The sequence below is a fragment of the Erpetoichthys calabaricus genome, chromosome 11 (genome assembly GCF_900747795.2).
Source record: "Erpetoichthys calabaricus chromosome 11, fErpCal1.3, whole genome shotgun sequence".
In the NCBI taxonomy this organism is placed as follows: domain Eukaryota; kingdom Metazoa; phylum Chordata; class Cladistia; order Polypteriformes; family Polypteridae; genus Erpetoichthys; species Erpetoichthys calabaricus.
Genome location: NC_041404.2, coordinates 7,946,354 through 7,970,343, shown reverse-complemented (window position 1 = coordinate 7,970,343; position 23,990 = coordinate 7,946,354). Strand labels below are relative to the sequence as shown.

The 23,990-nt window shown below is 37.3% G+C and overlaps 1 protein-coding gene across 2 annotated transcripts in view; it reads left to right on the top strand.

Annotated features, from left to right (window-relative positions):
* pcdh1b (protocadherin 1b) overlaps positions 1–23,990 on the top strand; it is a 391,663-nt gene that overhangs the window by 334,985 nt on the left and 32,688 nt on the right. The window contains exon 5 of one of the 2 annotated variants that reach the window (XM_028812657.2): positions 8,398–8,507. The exons of the other annotated variant lie outside the window; for it this stretch is intronic. Coding sequence (XP_028668490.1) covers positions 8,398–8,459 — 62 coding nt within the window. The 3' untranslated portion in view covers positions 8,460–8,507. The remainder of the gene's footprint in view (positions 1–8,397; positions 8,508–23,990) is intronic. 2 annotated transcript variants of the gene reach the window in all.

Genomic DNA, 23,990 nt, shown 5'->3' with positions numbered 1-23,990 from the left:
TATATATATCCCCTCTCGGGGATCGAACCTCGGATGTCAGCACCAGAAGCGAAGCCTCTTTACACTGCGCCATGGCGTGTGGTTCGTTTATTTGACAGCCTGGAGATCGGAGTAATTACACTCATAGCATCCGTTGTCTGAGTACCGATCTGATTGTATGATAGTAAACTTTGTAACATTCTATGATCTGCTTCTGGCAACTGAGAGGGCACCCATGACGGATGTTTGCCGACTGGCAGACCAACCACATGTGTTACCTGGTAGGTAACCATACAATCAGATCAGGACTCAGACAACAGATGCTATGAATGTAATTACTCCGATCTCCAGGCTGTCAAATAAATGAACCACACGCCATGACGCAGTGTAAAGAGGCTTCGCTTCTGACGCTGACGTCCAAGGTTCGATCCCCGAGAGGGGTGCAGACAAGTGTGTACGCCTGATGAGCCCAAATAAGGGCAGAACATGTGTCGCGTACTCTTTGCATTATTTGACAGTAAACTTTGTAACATATATATATATATATACAGTAATCCCTCCTCCATCGCGGGGGTTGCGTTCCAGAGCCACCCGCAAAATAAGAAAATCCGCGAAGTAGAAACCATATGTTTATATGGTTATTTTTATATTGTCATGCTTGGGTCACAGATTTGCGCAGAAACACAGGAGGTTGTAGAGAGACAGGAACGTTATTCAAACACTGCAAACAAACATTTGTCTCTTTTTCAAAAGTTTAAACTGTGCTCCATGACAAGACAGAGATGACAGTTCCGTCTCACAATTAAAAGAATGCAAACATATCTTCCTCTTCAAAGGAGTGCGTCAGGAGCAGAGACTGTCATAAAGACAGACGAAAGCAAACAGATCAATAGGGCTGTTTGGCTTTTAAGTATGCGAAGCACCACGGCACAAAGCTGTTGAAGGCGGCAGCTCACACCCCCTCCGTCAAGAGCACAGAAAGAGAGAGACAGAGAAAAACAAGCAAGCAAAAATCAATACGTGCCCTTCGAGCTTTTAAGTATGCGAAGCACCGTGCAGCATGTCGCTTCAGGAAGCAGCTGCACAAAAGTTAGCAACGTGAAGATAATCTTTCAGAATTTTTAGAGGAGCGTCCTTATCGTCTAGGTGTGCGAACAGCCCCCCTGTTCAATCCCCCTACGTCAGGATCAGAGAAAGAGAGAGAGAAAAGTAAGTTGGGTAGCTTCTCAGCCATCTGCCAATAGCGTCCCTTGTATGAAATCAACTGGGCAAACCAACTGAGGAAGCATGTACCAGAAATTAAAAGACCCATTGTCTGCAGAAATCCGCGAACCAGCAAAAAATCTGCGATATATATTTAAATATGCTTACATATAAAATCCGCGATGGAGTGAAGCCGCGAAAGGCAAAGCGCGATATAGCGAGGGATTACTGTATATATATATATATATATATATATATATATATATGTTGTAAATGCGTAGATGGTTAGTGGCACTATTGCTCACCTTTTCCCCAACAGACAAACACACTGGACACAGGTTAAAAGCACTAAGAATTCTTTTATAGTGCCTCCAAAGCACCACTACTACCACAATAAACACAAACCAAACTCAAAATACAATTCTCCTCCACACCTCCCAGCAAGCTCTATCACACTCCCTCCCAGCTCCAGCTCACTTGCTGGGTTTCCCATAGTCCTTTACATAATTCTTGACCCAGAAGTGCTTCTCCTCTTCTGTTCACGTGATTTGTCAACACTTCCAGGTCAGATGGAGAATTACATTTTTCTTCAGCCCGGAAGTACTTCTGTCCTTCCATCCCCATGACTTGGGAGTATTTCCGGGGTATATGGAAAGTATAAACCCTCGTGTCTCCTCGTTGGCGGCACCCACGGTACCCAACAGGGCTGTGAAGCCAAACTACAAAGTCCATGATGGCCTGCTGGAATCTGAGGCACCGCTACGCTGCATGGAACTCACCATCTGGCGTCTTGGGGGATGCAATGTCCCTGAATAGGTGCCTTCCCCCATCTTTCTTCTCTTCAGGCGTCTCGGCCGGGTTGAGCAACCGGCTTTCCACCACAATGTATATATATAAATATATATAGTAAGACCCAGAATTCTGAGTTTAAATTATGTGGCAGATAACCTTGGTATGTTGTAACAGTACCATATATATGAAGCTAATGTTATATGTTACTCCAAATAATAATATTTGTCTTCAGTCTCATTGATATTGTTTTCTTGTTTAAAGATTTTTTGGATCTAATAAAGTTATGAATTACTTGTAAGTGTAAGCTGAAGTACCATCATGGCACTGCTTGAAAACAGAATACACATTAGCATTATCAAAAAGTGCTATCCAAAAGACTAAACATGCCATCTTGAGGGAACTATAAAAACTGATTCTAAACAGTGCATTAGATACATTTATCTTTCCAAGAATTTGGTAGTGGCTAGAGAACAGTCAACTAATGATTATTTTTAAATGTTTCTTGATGTGTTTTTGTTTGCTGCCTAAACACAAAACTGGCCATCTGTACATACCGAGTAATGGGAATCATAATAAAAGGAGTATCTTCTTGCATCTATTATCAGATCCAGATTCAGTCATGCCAGGACTAGATGCAATTTCACTCCGTGATTATGAATGCATGCTGTTTCAATCATTGCCCAGGTTTGGATGTATTTTCAGCCACTGCTCAGAAATGGATGCTTATTCACTAACTAAATGCAGTTTCATTCACTGCTCAAGTCTGGACTTGGTTACAATCATTGCCCAAGTCTGGCTGGAGTTTCACATTTTAGCCACATTTGGACACATTTTTATTTTTTGGTTGATACTTGAAGAAAAGGCTGGTATCACATTAAACTGCATCTGAAATTTTTTTGGTTGTAAGCATCTCCATGAATAGTTTTCATTTCTACTCTTTCTCTATGCCAGGTGTACTTTCTGTCTTTCCAGGTTTATTTTCGTTATCCCCTAAATCGCAAACTTTTAAAACTTTTACTGTGTTAAATGAGAAGTATTTTTGACTTTTCACTTCCTGGCCATCACAAGCAGTAGAGAATTACCTTAGCGTAATATAATGGTATTGCTGGTGTCATTATTCACCAAAAAAGATTATTTTCAATGAACCTGTCAGTGGTTCAAAAGAAAATTATTCATTGATGTAAAGATCTCAGAAGCAGGCAAAACCACAGCATTTGATAACGAATAAATTTACAGTGTAAATGAATTTTATAAGAGTCAAAAACAACTTATTTTTTTTTGTATGGGGTAGCACAGTGGGGCAGTGGTTAATGTTGCTACCTGTGTTTGAATCCTGGCCCTCAAACTCTCTATATGGAGTTTATGTGCTCTTTGTAGGATTTTCCCAACACTGCAAAGACATGTATTTTAATTCCCCGATTTCATTAAATTGCACAGTGTAGGAGATTATGGAAGCATGTGTGAGTTTTCTCTGTGATGAACTGGCACATTATCAACTTGCATCCAGAGCTAATGAGACAGGCTTCAGCTCCTCAAGACTTTTACTTCGATTAAGAAGATTAGACAAAGGATGGATGGATGATGTTTGTTGTTGTTAATATGAATTTTTTCTAACCCGCTTAATCCAGACAAAGGTCACAGAGGGAGCAGGAGCCTATCTCAGTTAGCATAGGGTGCAAGGCAGGATGCCAGTCCATCGCAGGTAAAACACACTTACACACACCCCAACCACACACTAGGGACAATTTTAGCGTCACCGATCCTCCTAACATGCATGTCTTTGGACTGTGGGATTAAATGTTTATATAAGTTGCAAGTAGGCCTATTCATTTTATAAGTTAGGCTTTCTTTGAAGGTGGCAATGGATTCAACTGCAAAGATGTAGGATTTCTATATGCTAAGCTTACAACATTTTATAAAAGAGCTTCTCCCTGTATTTAGTTTATAATTTTTTCCATTGTTGCCAGCTTTCTTGCCAAGGGCTCTGGCGGAGGTACCCACTGATGTGCACAAAACAGATGGCAATGAGTTGGGCGAGAGCTGGTACCTGTTACAAAAATTGATTGCAGTCATTCTTGCCAAACATCATTGCGACAGTCCTAATTAACTCTTCAGTCACCACACTATTGATAAGCAGAAAATGCTTTGCAGTGGCTTACAGATGAACATAACTAAGAAGCATGTTGTCAGAATTCCTTAAAAAAAATAATAATAATAATAATAATAAAGTGTTTAATGACACTAAACAAATAGTGTGTAATTATAAAGTGTCCAGTTTTATAATATTTCATTTTTTACGAAAATTTGATATAAAGTAATTGCAACCATTAACAGCATGGTGGCACACCTGCTGTCTGTAAGCTTCAGTAGACTGGCGTAGGATCCCAAAATGGTCAATTTTCATGGAGTTTGCAGATTCTCCCTATGACTTTTTCAATTGGGTATGATGGTTTTCTTTCCAGTATCCAAAGATGTACATTTTAGGTAAACTGGAGACTCCATATTACACAATGCATGGTTGATTGTGGCTGTATGTGAACGTGGCGTGCTTTCCTCCTGCATCCAACACACCTGTATGTTAGGTAACACAGCGATGCTAAATTTGGTTTGAATAAACACGGTTGTATGCACACATGTGGCCTTTCATGGATAGGCTCGCTGTCTGTCCAGGACTGGTTCTTTACAAGAATCCAATACTATTGTCATATTCACTGGTAACCTCCTTCACTAAACCTGTTCAATTTATGTGGATGGATCATTATGACCCTTAGTCTATGCTTATTTGTGTCGTACACTTATAGGCTACAGGGAGAAATGGCTGTTTTACTAGCAGGATATAAGACATTTAATGTCTACATTTACTTTTTGTGTGTACATTATAATTTAAGTAGCTGTAGTAGAGTTGTAACACAAGAAAACAAGTTGATTTACGGAGTTTGTTCAGGTATTTTGCATTACATTGTGTATTTTTTTAGATTTCCGTTATTTTTCACACCATGGCACACTTTTATAGTTGAAGCAGTGGCTTACCTCACCCTGAGTATTTGCTGAGATTGGCCATTGAGTATGTTGGTGGCACTAAGTGGACTTTCTAACTCCTTTAAAACATATGTCATTTTACAAATAAACGCCTGAGTATGATGAATGTTGCTGTGCCTTTATGAAGCTTTTTTCTGCCTCTTAGATGATTTAGTGCATGAAGGAGCAATATAGAAGTGCACAATAATCATGTACATGTTTTTGGCAAGACACAAAAGCTCAGCAGTGAAATGATGCATGAACTATTACTTGTGACAGATATTGTGAATTAAGAAATATAGTTTAAAATATGGCAATACAGCGGGCCCCATGCATAAATATAGTTATTCTACTTTGGAAATTCTAAAGGATTTGCATTACTGCAATTTGAAATCTTATTTTCAGAAGCTCCTTTGTCACAGCAGGGAAGCTACACACTTGCAAAGAGTATAATCATTACATTGAAAAAATAATGCTAAACATGAGTGCAGATATAATCCCGAAACAATGTGTAAAATAAACCCTGCCTGAATACAAATATTATCACCACATTAAAAACAGAATCACTTTGAGCATTCCAAAAGTCATCTTTTAGGCGGTGCTTCAGATTTATTTCGTCCTGATAGCTATGCTTCATATCTTAAAGGCGAGCTGTGGCAAATACAAAAGATCAAGGTCTGAACTGCTATGGTGATTTAGATTTTTTTTTCCCCTGAATGATTTAAATTGAATGGCTTAGCCCCTTGAATGTGATGTTTATAACCATACACTCATAAATATTTATAAAATGACATATACAATTTTCAACCTTCGAATGATACTACTTTCAAGAAGGAAAGGGACAAGAGTTACTTTACAATGTAATACGTTTTCAGGGAAATTAAATTAGAGCAAAGGTTGGTCATTTTTTGGCACAGCAACCCTAAGTATGCAATATTTTCGTAATTGCGTGTAATCATGGTATTCCAAGGCTCTGCATGCAAAAGATGCTGCAGTCTAGGAAGGTATTTTGCTCTCCAGATAAATGGATTTAATTGTATTCAAACCTAGAAGTAAGCAGGTTGCCCTGACAGAAGTGTCTTGCCTCTAAATTATTGACTGAGGGCTTTCTTCCACACAGCAATATAGTGAGGTTTGATTGGATAATTGAAAATTGATAAATGAAAGCAACAATTGTTCCATGTTCCTTGCTAGCTTATCAGTTAACAGCTTTCAAGGTATCTCAGTAAATGTAATTCAGATTCAACAGCTTGCCTCCCAGTAAATCCCGACTTTAATGCTGCAGTACATTCTAAGCCACCCATCTTTTCCAATGCTGCTTTATTAATTCATTGAATGTATGAAGCTCTGCTTTGTTGAAAACATATTTGATGGGGGACCTTCTGCTTGCTGGTGATGCCACCACAGTACCTCTCAGGGCAGACAAGACAGTTTTAAGAGTGATTTATTACATGATCTCATGTTGATGGTGAACAAGAATACAACAGAATCCCTGGAATAACACACCATCACTTTTTACATAGTGTTCATTATGAAATTAAACCAAAGCATGATATGAGGCCATTGGGCTACATGTTGTTGAATGATCTCTATATATAATCTTCATTTGGATCTTGATCTTTGTTTGTCCGCGAATTCCACGCATGCGTAGACCACCTTCCAGTTTAGTACGTTGTTGTTACTCACAGATGTCAACAATGTGCTGGAATAACGAAAGGGGTGGTGGACAGTGTTACGCTGGTTAGCTCCTGAGGCCTGGTTAGAGAATGAGATTGCCGAAGATAAAAGGTACGTGCCTACGTAACATATGAATGAAAGAAAGACAGTGGGTAAAATGAATGACAACATAACAGCATGTTCCAGAAATTATTGTTACGTTGTAGCCGGCGAGTGCTGCGCGTCTCACAGTTGTACCCTGGCTTGCTCACATGTCAGTGAAGTGATCCCTATTTATGCTTTAAAGAGCCTGGATACCTATGTGTCCCTCTTTTATAACCATTGCTCCGTGTATATTGCCTTACTCTTTGGATTGCCACAAAGCAACCTGCGAGATTGGAGAAAGGTTGAGAAGAGATCGTGAAAGGAAACGACAGCGTCATGAAAATGAGATGGACTGTGAATGGAGAGAAGCAGAAATGCTCCTACACCACCATATAATTACTATTCGGACAGTGATTCTGAGTAGGCCGTTCTTATTGAATCAATGTCCAAGGGTTTTCTTTTGTAATTTTGTTTCTCTTATAAAAAATCATAATACTGTACGATGAAGGGCCCAGTTCACGACTGCAGCCGCGTTTAAACAGGGAGCCCTTCACAGACAACTTTAACACGCGCAACGTAGTTGGGCGCACATGGCTAGTACCACAATAATGGTCTTTGTAGAACAATGTTGTCTTACCCTGAAAATAAATGGTGGTGTTAATCAGTGCTGTCCTTATTCAACTGTTAAATATGTCATTGTTCTTCACTTACTGCATAAAGATGTTCAGCTATGTGCCCACTGTATACAGTAGGAAATGTTTATAACTCCATCTAAGCAAACACTATACACGGTTCCTACACTCTGGAGTGAATCCATATAAAGCAGTTAGTTAACTTCATTTTCATTTGTTAAAATGCTCTATACATTACTCTGACTAGAAAGAAATGTCAAGCTGAAAGGTGTCTTCTCTTTCTAAAATCTATGCTGTGGCTATTTTATTTATATTATGAGTGAAGCAATTTAGATCCGATGCTGGTAATCTAAGAAGTTTCCAGATGATGATCAATGACATAAAAATTCCATGAGTACCATTCTAATGCATGTTGTTTTACAGCAGTATCTCTGTAGTGCTTCATCCCTGCCATTAGCCCACTTTTCAATGGGTCAGTGCCAAGAGCCTTGGCTTGGGGAATGCACTAAATGAACAAGAGAATCTCATTTACATGTATAACAAAGAATGCTTTTTGTTTATTTGTTTTGAAGTGTTTCCAGCATTGCCATTTCACAGTAAATTTAGGGCTATGTCTACCTTATTGATGTTGATGTAAATCACTGGTTACACTACACTATGTATTCTGGTGGGTGAAGAGGAAATAGTTTTTAGTTTTAAGCTAAATATTTTTTTTTTTTTCTGAAATTTTGTTCAGATAAAGCAACAGTTTATTTAACCAGCCTTGCACCCTACCATAATATGTGTGAGCATCGTCATGTTTCACATTTTGCTGAATTCTAAAACCTTTTACTGCCTGGGTTAACTGAATTACAATTGAAAATTGAAACAAGCAACCAAATGTGCTAGAAATTCTTCCATTTGCTTTTAACAGTCAAGGTATCTGTTCATGTTGATTCAAAGACTCAAACTGTGATTGGCAGCAAACTGTGGAATCAGACGTTTGGCTCAGAGGTCCCCCTCTGTCCTGTAGGGAGCCGCCCTCCAAGACGAGGTGATAAATCCAGGACACCCAGAGAGAGACCCGTTGCATAGGTGATGTAGGGGAGGCGAAGGGTGTTAAAAGAACACTGGACAAAAAGGGTAAGCTACTGCACGAAATTTATGGTTTGGCTTTTGGCAGACTTGAATAACTAAGCCACTAGCAACCAGTCATTAACATTTTCAGTCCAATTTTGCATGCTCCGGACTCAGTAAATGATCTCATTCACAAACAAAAAATAAACTAACGTCAATGCAAAACTTAAAAGAAATATGTGCTTTCAATGAATGTCTTAATATATTGTCCATTTTATTTTTCCATGTACTTGTAAATTGTAGTTAATCTGCAATATTGCAATGCTAGCACAGAACTTTTCAGCATTAACTAACTGTAATATGGAAATGTTATTAAAGAAAGTAAATTATGGCAAAATGATTATGTTGTATTGCTAAAATGTTTTTAAAAAATGTATGTGAATATATAATTGATTTATTGTTGACTGTGTTTGCATTATTTTTATTTACAAATACAATCTAAGCTTTCTGAAGAAGAATTTTAAACAATAACACCAATTGTCAGATTTTTTAAGTGTTTAAAAGAGGAGACCTCCCCCAACCTGTTCAAAGCTTGAAATACAAATCATTACATAAATACTTTTTCAAGGTATGTCTTTTACAGATCTACATTTTTACTGTAATAACTGGCTTCACTGACCCTAACAGCCTACAACCTTAAGCAAAGATCCTTCTTCCATTAAAGGACTGTAGATAGAATTGGACTGTCTTCTTTCTTTCTGGTTCTTCATGTCTCATACCAAGCAATAAATAAAAACAAGAGACATAAAAAGTTCATGCTACCACTTGTTTTTAACAGAAAACATTTTGATGTCATTCACAGATCCATGACACTTTCTATTAAATATTTATTCAGAATAGTCCAAGATGTTCTTATTGATTTTTATTGTATTCACTGTCCATCTTTACAAGAAGATTAGTATTTTTTTCATGTCATGCTAACACTATCTAATGATGATCTTAAAACATATACTTTAGTACAGAGATAAATAATGACATCCATGTCATTAAAGTAACTTAGACAGTCTACTGTTTGATCAAGTACAAGAAGGCAAGTGAATATTAAACAACTGCATTATCTGAACTTGTTCCAGCAAGCTGCAGAGGCCATGACCAAGGACCTCATTTATACTGCTTACGCAGACACAAAAAGTGGCTCAAAATGTGCGTACACAACTTTCCACACAAACATTGGGTTTTATAAAAGAAAACTGGATGCAAAAACTTGCGCTATTTACAGAAACTCTAAACCATGCGCACGCAAGTCTTTTCAGAGAAACTGGGAAATGATGACACTCTTGATCAAGCAGGGAAATGCAGCCAAACTGGCTAAATAATGACTCATGCTTATAGTAATTCATATCACTTAGCCATTATTATCATATGCATTGACGTGACAAACATATTAAACCTTAAAGGTGATGAATATGATGCACAGACTCTATTTTAGTTCCCTTCTAAAGATGCCAATGCACTACATATTTGAACTGAGGAAAGTTTTTGGTTTCTCGTCAGTGTATATCGACTACCTGTTGTCACTTCTCAGAGAACTGGCAGACAGGGCAGGAATATCTCTATCAAGCATCACTCCATCATACCTGCTGTGCTGGGAGCTATTAACCGACTGGCATGGCACTACATCCAGTTTTCATATGGTGTGGGTTCACATACATTAAAAAAATGGTTTTGCCAACAGTGAAAGGCAACATGCAGCAGTTTCCAGTTAAAGTTCCATTCCATTAATGCAGATGTGGTCAAACCACAATTCATTTATGTTGAGGCAAAGTAGCTTTAGCAGACATGATGGTGCTGTACAGGTAGCTGGCTTGTTGTAAGGTAGCTGGCTGAGCCCTTAGCTTTTTGTATGGCTTGTACTATTCATTGTAACTGCAATTATGTCATTATATGTGCCATGCGATAGTTGCTACCCTATCAAAAGATGATGCCTTACACATTTCCTGGACCCAGAGTGCAAAGGAGAGGAGCTATATTGCCATGTGTGATCTTACACTGTCAGTTGTGGAATACAACCAGATATTTTTGGATGCAGGTGATGGGGTCTCAACACATCAGGAGGGAGAGGCTAATCTACCAGCCAACGAAGTTCTGTAGCAATGTGATTGTATATATATGAAGCTGATGATTAGCTTGTGCCATATATGAATGTTTCAGGGCGGTATTCATTGCACTCTCATGTATGAATATTTACAAAGTGATTGTGATTTATAAACAGTAAATTGCATAGAAATGTGTATATGCCAGGTTTTATACATCTGATATATTTTGGCCATTTTCTATTTTTTTTTTTTTGGCGTGAGCATATTATCATGCTCAAATCAATGCAAAGTTTTATAAATGAAGCCCCAGATCAATAAAAGTTCTTCATTGGTTTCATCTTTGACTGGATGTTTTTTATACATAACTAGTGAAACAGGACAAACTTTAAAAATCAATAAAAAAAAAAATGTAATTCTGGCCAAGCAGAAGATAAGTATGCTCCAACATCAAACGTTCCACTGTATCTGATCGTGTTCAGCTCTGTTGGGAGAGCGTCCCTCACAAAGAGCACATAGCCATGATATCTGCAGCAATCAGCAGCTACCCTCCAAAACACACGTAGCTGTGATCTCTCTCTCAAAACCATCAACCATTTCTCCTTAACAATCTGTAGATGATAATGCCTGTTGAACAAACAGTTATAGCTAGCTAAGCAGAGGCAAGGTACACTCCAACACATGACGAGAGGTAGACCGACTCGAACAGAGGCTGGCGTGTGAGTGAGGAGGGCCCCGCCCCCCTCCCCTCGGCCCACAGCCGCTGTCTCGGATACGCACAAATAAATTGGTACCACAAGTGAAACTAGGATACTCAGCGCGATGATCCATTAAGTAGTTCTCTCCTGAAAAGTGGACAGACATACAGACAGGCAGACATTGGATTTTATATATATATATTTATATATACTGTAGATGGGCAGTGATTACAAACTCTTCTATACAAAGTCCTGTTTAACTTTTCCAATTATTTTAATTGAATTTAAATTACCTTATAAGAAAACAAATACTGTAAACAAGGTGGCGGATGTATTTTAAACTCCTGCCATTGGCACTAAGTGCAGTTTACCTGGCTTCCCTTGTCTGATTTTCATATAACAATTATTAATTAGTTCCAGGAAGAGTTAGATTTGTACATTTATACATGTCCTTGTGGATTTTATTGGAGTATTCAGGTTTTCTCCCATGTTCCATGTTAATTGGTGTCTTAGATTAACCCAATGTTAATAAGTGTTGGGTGAGTGCATGATGGTCTGGTTCCACATCCAGAACTTGGTTCTCATACACATCCACTGCTCTTATAATATGTGCCTGCCTATCACTGTCAAATTTTCAGACACTAGATACTATTAATTTCTTCTAGCAAAGCACGCAGGATTACATTCTTTGAATTCTATTGCATGTTTAAATCCATCGACCGTTCCAGTGTTGACAAGGTTACAGGCCATAATCTATCGTATCCATAGCTTCTTAATGGCAAGTGACATCTTGTAGGCATGGGGTAAACTTTATATGTTTAATGAAAAATTTCCCTCTGCCTGCCATAATTCAATCATTCAATAATTCTTATATCAAACAAAAGAACAAGTCAAAAAGAAGCAGTATTTAATTGAAATACGAGGAACACTTCTGGATATTAATTTGATTTCTGCACCTCAATTTAATATGCCAACTACAAGCATTAAAACATTATAAACTAAAAAAAGTTAAGTTTAAACTTATAGTATGGGTAGAGTTTTCTTTTCTTTACTCCCTATCAACTTTGCACAATTTTAACAATCTATTTTTAAACTATGGCATATTGCAAGAACTGCTGCTGCTGTCACTATCTAGATTTGAAATCATTCACATTTTACCAGTCTTGCACTATGTTAACAACTGATGTTAAATTACTGTGAACTGCAAGAACGGATATCACTGTCCCTCTCTAACTATGGGATTTTAGAATTCTTTTCAGTGTCATTCTACTAGTATTTACTTTTCCTTCACTGTGCATCCAGGTGCTCTGGACATTTGCATATTCCATAAGTGAAAGTTAAAAAGTCTACCAGGCATTCTTGAAAGGAAATCTGTTAGATTTATATTGAAATCTGTTATTTAGATGATGAAGCAGCAGGGTTTAGATTACAGCCTGGCCACAGTCTTTATGAAATTTACATGAGTTTTCTTCGAGTCACATCTCAAAGTTGTTAATTAGTGTATCAAAATGGGCCCAACGTCAGTGTAAAGTGAAATGAATCTGCCCTGTAATTAACTATTGTCTCATCAAGGGCTGCTTAGATTCTAAATCTAGCTAAACTTTTATTATTACTCTGTATTTGACCAAATCATGTATTCACAAAGACTTCCAAGATTAAAATGTTATAATTATTTTTTACAGCGGGATCACAGGTGGGTTAAGAGATGTGTTTAGTGTCATGGAGCTGGAGGCAAGAATTAAACTAGCAGTGTTGTGTTTTAAAGTTCAATATGCAATTCTGTCGGCAGTATACTGTACCATGCACAACACTGTAAAGTATCTGTTGTTTAAATTACGGCTATATAAATGATGTTCTTTAATTTTTCACAGTGATGCTATAACAGGATTGAACCGTTTCTTTTCTTACTATACCAGTGCCTTCCTGCAGTCATTAAATAATTTGCACATTGCTTCAGTTCATGGTGACAGATAAAATTATTTCACTGATCCTTTCTCTTAAAGGTCATGCTACCTGTTGTGCTGTGAGATTTTGCATATAAGTTGATAAATATTTTGTATGTCTTTATTTGTAACTTAGGCTAAGCAATGTAATATTAGTGTTACATTAGTGAGAAGCATTCATGTTTACAACACCCCACACACCCTCCACCCCCCACCTCTTTCAGGAATGGGTCTCTTTGAATTTTACGACAGAGTTGGGGGAAGTGCCTTAAACAAATTTGGCTAATGTTTCTCTGAAGTCTCTCAGTCAACCCCCATAGGAAAGTCAGGCTGTCTAACTGGCAAACTTTAGCTCAACAAATGGTTTTGGGGGCAGGTGTGAAGGTGTTCTATTCCCCCATTGGTCTGACGTACGGCTGTTTGGAACTGGCTTGTATCAGAAGCCTTTAAGTACTATGACACCCTATTGGCTCTAGGGGTTGGACAGAGAATCTATAGATTTGCTCACTCCCTCCCTCACTCTCTCTCTCTTACCAAACTGATGCATGAACTGAAAAGGACAACAATGAAGAGCACAGCTCGGCAGCCATATTGAGACAGGTATGCGGCCTGTTCTGAAGAAAGCTGACCACCAATGATGCCTTAACTAGAGACATTTTAAGTAACTAACAAGTCTGTGTACCACTTGAAACTACACATCACCATTTAATCAGGTTGTATGGTTGCCAATATTCAAATGTACTTTGCATATTGTTGTTATTTATGAATATTACCAATAATACACTGTTTAAAGTGTAACTAAACTCCTGCTTGTCTCTTACTATACCTAATTGCCTGAGGTTATAGATGTAGAAGGGAAGGCGGGGATTAAGTTATATACTATAATACCTTATAAACAGTGGTAAGTCTGTGAGATTTGAGGCCTTCTGACAAAGGCTACATATTAATAATGCAAAAGGGGAAAGTAGAGTAATATACAGTTAAGTCCATAAATATTTGGACAGAGACAACTTTTTTCTAATTTTGGTTCTGTACATTACTACAATGAATTTTAAATGAAACAACTCAGATGCAGTTGAAGTGCAGACTTACAGTTTTAATTCAGTGGGGTGAACAAAACGATTGCATAAAAATGTGAGGCAACTAAAGCATTTTTTTAACACAATCCCTTCATTTCAGGAGCTCAAAAGTAATTGGACAATTGACTCAAAGGCTATGTCATGTGCAGGTGTGGTCAAGTCCATCGTTATGTCATTATCAATTAAGCAGATAAAAGGCCTGGAGTTGATTTGAGGTGTGGTGCTTGCATGTGGAAGATTTTGCTGTGAACAGACAACATGCGGTCAAAGGAGCTCTCCATGCAGGTGAAAGAAGCCATCCTTAAACTGCAAAAACAGAAAAAAACCCATCCAAGAAATTGCTACAATATTATGAGTGGCAAAATCTACAGTTTGGTACATCCTGAGAAAGAAAGCAAGCACTGGTGAACTCAGCAACACAAAAAGACCAGGACGTCCATGGAAGACAACAGTGGTGGTTGATAGTAGAATCATTTCCATGGTGAAGAGAAACCCCTTCACAACAGCCAACCAAGTGAACAACACTGTCCAGGGGGTAGGCATATTGATATCCAAGTCTACCATAAAGAGAAGACTGCATGAAAGTAAATACAGAGGGTGCACTGCAAGGTGCAAGTCACTCATAAGCCTTAAGAAAAGAAAGGCTAGATTGGGCTTTGCTAAAGAATATCTAAAAAAGCCAGCACTGTCCTGGAAAAACATTCTTTGGACAGATGAAACCAAGATCAACCTCTACCAAAATGATGGCAAGAAAAAAGTATGGAGAAGGCGTGGAACAGCTCATTATCCAAAGCATACCACATCATCTGTAAAACACGGTGGAGGCAGTGTGAAGGCTTGGGCGTGCATGGCTGCCAGTGGCACTGGGACACTAGTGTTTATTGATGATGTGACACAGGACAGAAGCAGCCGAATGAATTCTGAGGTGTTCAGAGACATACTGTCTTCTCAAATCCAGCTAAATACAGCAGTCAAATTGATTGGGCGGCGTTTCATGATACAGATGGACAATGACCCAAAACATACAGCCAAAGCAACCCAGGAGTTTATTAAAGCAAAGAAGTGGAAAATTCTTGAATGGCCAAGTCAGTCACCTGATCTTAACCCAATTGAGCATGCATTTCACATGTTGAAGACTAAACTTCAGACAGAAAGGCCCACAAACAAACAGCAACTGAAAGCCACTGCAGTAAAGGCCTGGCAGAGCATTAAAAAGGAGGAAACCCAGCATCTGGTGCTGTCCGTGAGTTCAAGACTTCAGGCTGTCATTGCTAGCAAAGGGTTTTCAACCAAGTATTAGAAATGAACATTTTCTTTCCAGTTATTTAATTTGTCCAATTACTTTTGAGCCCCTGAAATGAAGGGATTGTGTTAGAAAATGCTTTAGTTGCCTCACATTTTTATGCAATCGTTTTGTTCACCTCACTGAATTAAAGCTGAAAGTCTGCACTTCAACTGCATCTGAGTTGTTTCATTTAAAATTCATTGTGGTAATGTACAGAAACAAAATTAGAAAAAAGTTGTCTCTGTCCAAATATTTATGGACCTAACTCTACTACTCTACTAAGACAAAACACTACCTGAAATGGTTTTCACTATGTATTATTAGTGTACTATATTGTATCAATGCCAACAGGGTCACATGCTTCATACTTTGTTTTATACAGTAGATCTACAACTAGGTGCAAGTAGCTGAAATATGTCCACTCAACTACTGTATTTACTCAACAAACAGTGAGAGAGACATAGTATCTATCTATCTATCTATCTATCTATCTATCTATCTATCTATCTATCTATCTATCTATCTATCTATCTATCTATCTACCAAACATTTTATGTCATTTATATTAACTAGCTATTCTTAATCGTGCCTTTGATGCCCATTTTTGAAACCCTTGAGAACGTTCATTAATATTGAGTACATACGGCAGTTAACACGACAGCACATCTTTTCTGATCCTTTATCCTAAAATTCTTTCCTCTGTTAATTTTTTTTCTTCAATTAGTTGTTTGTCCACTGTTCATTTTACCATATTTTCTTTTAATTTCATAGTTTGCCACATACTAAAGCAAAATGAGGTTTATTAAAATACTTTTGGATTTCAAGCCTCTTTTTCATTTATACTACCATGCGACTGAAACTGTTATCAGTGAGTGAGATACGTTTCAGTGAGATACATTTCAAGTCGTATTTTTGAATTGGCAATGCCGTTAATTCTATTGAACTTCTGCTTTTAAACATTACATTTCTATATGGCATTTTAATTGGTAGAAGAGTAAATGTCATTTAATACTGGATACCAGCCAGTTATGCAACTGCACTTTAAAAGGGACAAAAGCCTAAATTTAAATCCTCCACGCATTTCTTAGGCCAGGGGTGGCCAAACTCTGGCCTGTTGCACAGGCGCAAGCGGCCCATGAACTTCTCATAAAAATGTATAATATTACAGACCTTGTGAGATGTTCTTAACAGGATGATGATAGAGTTGGCTGGTGCAAGCGTAATAACTTGTCATGCGGTGTCATCCAAAAAATAATGAAATAAGGCACGCGTTTACCCTAAAAATAGGGACAACCTACAGGGCTGAAGTGTCTATGTTTTTAATTGCTTGCCTGCTTTGTCTTGCAATATGCATTTTGAAAGAATAGCACACTACGATTTATATCGGTATGATATACCCTCCTGAAGGCAGAGCTTCGGGTGTGACTCTAAGTCTTTGTTCAAATCAGTATGAAGAGCAATTACAAATGTGAAACAACAAAGTTATAAGAATAGCAGTTCACAGTTACGCATACATATCAAATTTTCTGTAATCGGATTATTAGTGTACTTCGAGCTGTGAGTTTAGTGAAACAAGGAGTAAAATGCAAGCACCATCAGCAGCATCCCAATTGTGCTTTCAGGGAATTTTTGTGTTTTTCATACACTTTATCACTGAGTCAGACGAGGAAGATAATTAATAGCTTTCAAGGAGGGCTCATTTCAATTTTAATAGAATGCAGTTAATTTATATTTTTCTACTTTGTTCAAGCTTTACAACAATCTGATTCAACTGCCACAAGCAAAACATGTTTCCCTAACTTTAAGGATCAGCTTTCCAAAAGAAGTGAGAGCTTTGTTACACATGCAACTCGGATTTCTGACATTCATCGTGAATTTGAATCTCACTTCCAGGATGGTAGACGCAAATTTTGCAATTACTTCATCTCCATTTGCTGTTGTGGACAATCAAATCCACAGGGGTCTTGCAGCTGAAAGTAAAGGTTATGTCACATTATACATCTTTTTCAGTGATTTTCAGCAATAAAATTCATAAGATAATCTTAGCGAGTCAGAGGCAGTCACTGCACACTCCCATGACGTCAGGTCATGTAGTGTGACATACCCAGCGGCTCACTCCAACTAACTTGCCTCAGTAAAATCACACAGGTTTTATTTTGTCTTAAGCTGCTGGGGCAAACTCTGTGTGCATGAGAGATAATAAACAATGAGTGCTCACCCAGCAGAAGTACAAAGCTTATAATGCACTGTTGAGGAATAAGGAACATGAGTGTTTCAGTCCTCACAAACAAAAGCTGAAAGTAACTAAACTCTAATTATGAACATAAAAGTAACTTTACCAATGTTCCTTAGCCCAGACTGTATTTTACTCAGGATTTGGCTGCAAGGCTTTGCAAGCATGCTGTGTGCATGGCATCAATATTTGGAAACACATACAGTTGTCAACACGTCTTTTCATAGATAAAAATTACTAAAAGCAAGTATAGAAGTAAACTAGTAGATAGAAATCCCTCCAATGAATTAATTGTTGTGACAACGAGAATAATATTATAAGTACAGTATGAGCAGAAGCATACAGTTTCATTTTCACATGACACAGCAAAATCACTGTGCTTTAAATTTGGTGTTTGAGCATTCATTTTAGTATCTTTTAATAAGAAGTTTTTCTTAACTAAACGATTTCTTGGAGCAATTATTTTTAAGATTGATTTTTGTCATTAACAAATGTGCTAGATTACCATGGTTCATACTCACACCTAGATTTTATGTACGGTCCGCTGTATGAGTTTTTGTTGACAATTCAGTACACCACCAAACAGTTTCAACCCAACACTGTCTTAGACCACATGACCTCCACATTTCTCTGTCACTGTTCTTCCTGTTACAAGGTATCATGGTCTGCAGGATAAAGCACTAGACTTTAAAGGACATAGAGGCCAGCTCAGTTTCTTCCTCTGAATAATTTTGTGATCCTGTGGAAGTTTGTTAACCAGCCAGTTATTCAAATGGAAAAAATATATGTAATATGAACTATCTTCTTTAAAGGTATTGCCTTATCTAGAAGAATCAACATTATTTAGTGTTGGCTATCAATCATTCTGATGATCATTTTTTGAAGAACCAAAATAGCCTTCAGACTATACAAACCTCATATTTCTGAGTGACTTTTCTCAGTTTCCTTTGTATTTCCACAATACATGAAGATGAATATCAGATGACTATTTTATAATTTCAGTAATCTTAGCACGGCGAAATCCAAGAAACCACTGAGTCAAATTTCTTTTCTTTGCTTGGACTATTAAACTATTTGAAAAAGCAATATAATGGTAGCAACAGAACACAAGGCAGGAATCAACCCAGAAAGTGGCCACAGTCCATTACAGTACACAATTCCACACTTGTCTACACTTATTTAAACAAGACCATTTTGACATCACCAGTTTACCTAACATGCATGTCTTTGAGATGCAAGAGAAAACTGTGGTACAGTACATCCATACTCACTCAGACTGGGACAATTTAGAGCCACCATTCAATCTGTTTTGCATGACTTTGTGACAGAGAGAGAAATTTACAGCACCAAATGTGCCGATGTTTCATAGACAGTGAACTAAACAGCTTGATTGAACCTTTGAGGAAGCAGTGATGCCCCATCATGTCAGCTAACTCTAAAATGATCTGTCCAAAAAGTTACCTAACGTTTCCTTTTAGTTGCTGTAACACTGCCCTTCAATAGTATTGTTTTAGATTGTTTCTAAAAATGATGAAATAAAGTAATCACAGCTGATTAAAATAGTTTGGTGATTAAACTGTTGTGTTGGAACTCAACTACCTCTTGTACTTATCGTAAATCAGCCTTTATTTTATATTGCATCATTAACAATACTGCAAAGGGAAAAAACACGCACACCCTATATATAATCATTCTGCTCCTTGTAATCTTACTTTAACTTGCTCACTTTTAAAATGATTATAGTTTTGACTATATTATTTTACTTTGTATGACATTACTTTTTTAATTTGATCACTGAGTTATTTTTATTTCGAAATTGTTTCTTTTATATTATGTATTAAGGCTAATAACAGCTTTGCTTTATCCATTTTATGAAATACATTTAGTCATTTATCTCAGTCCTTCTTTAAACAAGTTTTAATTAATAATATTTTATCCTGTTTTGCAGATCATGATTTCCGTCATCATGAATGATGGTATATAACATACTAATTAGTTACTTAATGAAGAAATGTATGTTCTCAGTCCAAAGACACGTATTCATTTACATTCTCTCTGTACATTTCATATTCAGATGTGCTACATTGCAGCAATGCTACAGGCTACCACTGTTTATAAGTAGTCTCCATGGAAACATGATGAGATGGTGAAATAGAAGAGTGTGCATTCATCATGCTTGAATTGCCTAAGCTGGGGTGGATTAAATCATGCAAAGGACAATCTGGAATCATTCCATATTGTATCTGGATTCTTTTAAATATGAAGGGCAATTAAGTTTTCAGCACACACCGATCAAGCATTATTCCTTTAGCGTGAATAAGGTTTTTGTCTTGAGTGGCTGAGGGCATCGACACCTAATACTTAGCAGTAGAGAACATTTTGAAAGCTTAACAATACATAGTGTTCAGCAAAGGAAAGGGACAGACTAGGTGACTGATGGTATTTTGTTTCCTCATAGTCAATATCTGAATCATTTTTATCATAACCATTTTACTCTTTTTGTTCCTGTAAAGAAGGAATCATAATTCTTCTATAGATTATCTGTTTAACACCAGCATGCGTTAGTGTAAGATTGTTATGTAATGAATGTGGTTTGATCAAAATGTAATTTAATTTACATTAGCCCTCTGTTTGTAACATTACCTTGGTATCTATCTGTCTGCTTACCTGTCTACATACGTACACACTCACACACATACATAACTGGACATTAACCTGGAAGTAAATATTCATAGCCCTGGATATGATAAATGGCACATATACAGTGTGCAAAAAGATGAACATCGATCTTTGTTTCCTTTTTCCTTTACATAATAATTTCTTCTTTCACTAATATCTCATTACCTGATTTGCTATCTTTATGCCAGTAGCTGAACAGCTGAATGGTATTGTATACTAAGAATACTAGCATGTGATTGTTTTTTTTTTTTTTCTTTATGTAAGATTTTTAAGTGCTACATTTGGTGTGATGGAGTAGTTAATCTTGTTCATTCTCTCCCTTGAGATTGCTGAGGGGGGCTGAAAGCTAATGAAGCTTTTAACCCAAACACTAGGCCATGGAAGCTTACTTTGTATAATATTGCAGTAATATGAGCAACAGCAGAAATCTGTGCCTAACGTTTGTTGATTCATTCTTGAATTGCACCCTCAATGTAAGGTGAAATTATCGATATATGCAAGTGTGTTGCATACTGCAGCCTCTGTCAATTTGTTCTTTCAAGAATTAAAGTAAAATAAGCCTAAATATATAAAAACTGCAGTGCAGATCCAAAGTACAGTATTTGTTAAATGCTGAATTAGAAGTGAATTGTGCATTAAGCAGTACAGTTAATAACATTCAGAGTTTCTTCTTCTTCTTCTTTCGGCTGCTCCCGTTAGGGTTTGCCACAGCGGTTCATCTTCTTCCATATCTTAACATTCAGAGTTTCTGATCTTTTTAAATGATAGGTAAATAGGTAGCATCACAGAGTTTAGGCCCCAGTTTTATCTGCATAGACATTTTATGTTCAATTCCTTGTTCATATGGATGTGAAGTGTGCCATCCCATCCAGTTCTGTTTCCTCATATTATTTTTTGCTCTCTACATAAACACCCAACAACTCTAATTGGACAAAGCAGAAAATGTTAACAGAATTATAATAGAAAAGAACAGTAAGAGTCAATGGAGGCATCGTTGGCCCACTGGTTAATGCTGCATTCTCACAACTCTTAGGTCTGGGCTTGAATTTGTCTCTCAATAACACTTATCCAAACATGCTATAGTTTTCTTTAAGGTGTTTTCTACTTTCTATGATTTTGTTAAACACTGCACATTCATTCAAGTGAATAGAATTAATTATAATCATTGATAATATACCCTGCTATAAATAATGGAAGATGTGTATTGTGTGTTGAATAACTTAGGAATGGGCAGAATAGAAAAAATTAAAGAGAAATTATAATATCAATATCACAACAGCACTGGGGTGGCACGGTGGCGCAGTCAGTAGTGCTGCTGCCTCGCAGTTAGATAACCTGGGTTCGCTTCCCGGCTCCTCCCTGCATGGAGTTTGCATGTTCTCCCCGTGTCTGCGTGGGTTTCCTCCCACAGTCCAATGACATGCAGGTTAGGTGCATTGGCGATTCTAAATTGTCCCTTTGTGTGTGCTTGGTGTATGGGTGTGTGTGCGTGCCCTGTGGTGGGCTGGCACCCTGCCCAGGGTTTGTTTCCTGTCTTGTGCCCTGTGTTAGCTGGGATTGGCTCCAACAGACCCCCGTGACCCTGTAGTTAGGATATAGCGGGTTGGGTAATGGATGGATGGATTGGTGGACAACAGCACTGATGACAAACTAATCATGCAGGTCAAAATCAGTCATCAGCAACCATTTTTAACAAAATATTTGTCGTCTCCATTTAGTTTTATCTCACCTTGTGATCCAGGTATTCATCCTTATAAAAAAAGATCTCCAACTGACCAATTTTTGATATGAAGGACCAAGTAAATTTAAATGTGATGTTTTGTCATGCATAGAACAAACTAAAATTAGTTCCGTTTGCATCTTCTCAGTAGGTTTGTAATAGAAAATCTGAACTCCATGGGCTTGTTTTTATATAGCATTTTTAAAATGTTCTGGATGTTACCCCTTTACCATTAACATTAACAACAGCTGCCAAAAAACAAAAAGTGGTTATGTTTCTAAATCTAATAAGTAGAAAAAATCTTAAAAGATAGTGAGCAGTCAGGATGGAGTAGGAAGTGCTGGAGAAAGAGAGGGAGGGAACCAAAACTATTTTGATACAATGAATGATATGATGGTGATCACTTTTCTTTTACTTTCATTCAGTGATAACAGAGAGGTATTGATCCCTCACAAACACTGGGATCTTGAGCTGATAGAATATAATTATATAAACAGATCCATATCCAGTAGATTAATGCCTCCAAAAATTGGTGTCCAAATGAAGAATGCTCTCCAGAGTTGCAAGTAGTGTATCTTTCTTACAGTTTTTGGCAGCATTTTTGTGTAGCAGGTTGTTGAATGCCTTTATAGGTTGTCAGTTTTACTGTAGCCAGTCTTTTAACACACTCTGTTATGGCTCAAGTGCGACAAACATGAGCTGGAAGCTAAAAAAGTGAGGGAGTGGAAAAACATAAGGATACCATAAAAAAACCTGCTGATTTAAATGAAGATGTGCAAACAGTGTGTAAGACAAGCAAAATGAATCAACAGAGCAAATATACCGATGGATTTCCTGTTTTATTTCTGTCCCTGCTGTTAACTTGGTAGTCGACCATAGAAAACAAAAGATATCACAAATCACTATAGAAAAATGAAAACTGAAAATTTTCATGATGCCTTAAGGTAGCACCATATTAAGCAAAGAAAGTGTTCAGTGTGAATAAAACATCATCGCATAGCCATATTATGTTTTACTAATAAAGGCTTTTAAATTATTTTTCTGGTTGATATATCAGTGCTTAGGTGACTGTTTCTCTGAGTGCTTTGACACTGCGTTCACCTCCATGCTTAGTTAAAGTACATTAAGCTTGATTGCTCTCCCTGTGTTCATGCATGTCACAAGGACTCTAATTTCTTCTTATTAACACAAAGGCTTACTGGCAAGTCCATTGATTAAAGTAAACTTCTATGGAACGTGTGACTGTTTTAATTTGCGATTGGCATTATGAATTGGTCCAGTTAATGCAGTAGTAACATTCTGTGTATGTCCATAAACACAGTCTGCAAGCAGTGGCTATATGTATCTTTGACCCTCTCAGAAAAGTGTCAGTAAAAATCAAATACACTCAGTATTTGTAGTACTAACATTTACAATTGAAATTATCCTTTTTAAAATTATTAACAACTGTTTTAATATATACATCTTGATATTTTCTATCTAAGCTTAATATTCTTTCTCAACCAAAAACAATCAGCTGTTACAAAGTTGTTAAAGATTCCCAACTTACAGTATATATATTTTTCTATTGTCTATCTGACAAAAAATTCAAAGGATGCAAATGATGCCCATATAAACATTAAGATATTTACCATAGATTGAGTGAAAACCAAATCCTGTAGACTTCCAATAAGTTGGAAAGTACTCATTAATTTTAGTTGACTAACTAGCTGTGCTACCCATCTAAGGTGGGTTGAAATCTAAGCAATCAGTGTAGACTTCAACATTAACGTTTGCAGCACACCATGCAATGCATATATTTCTGTTATATGCCATTTGG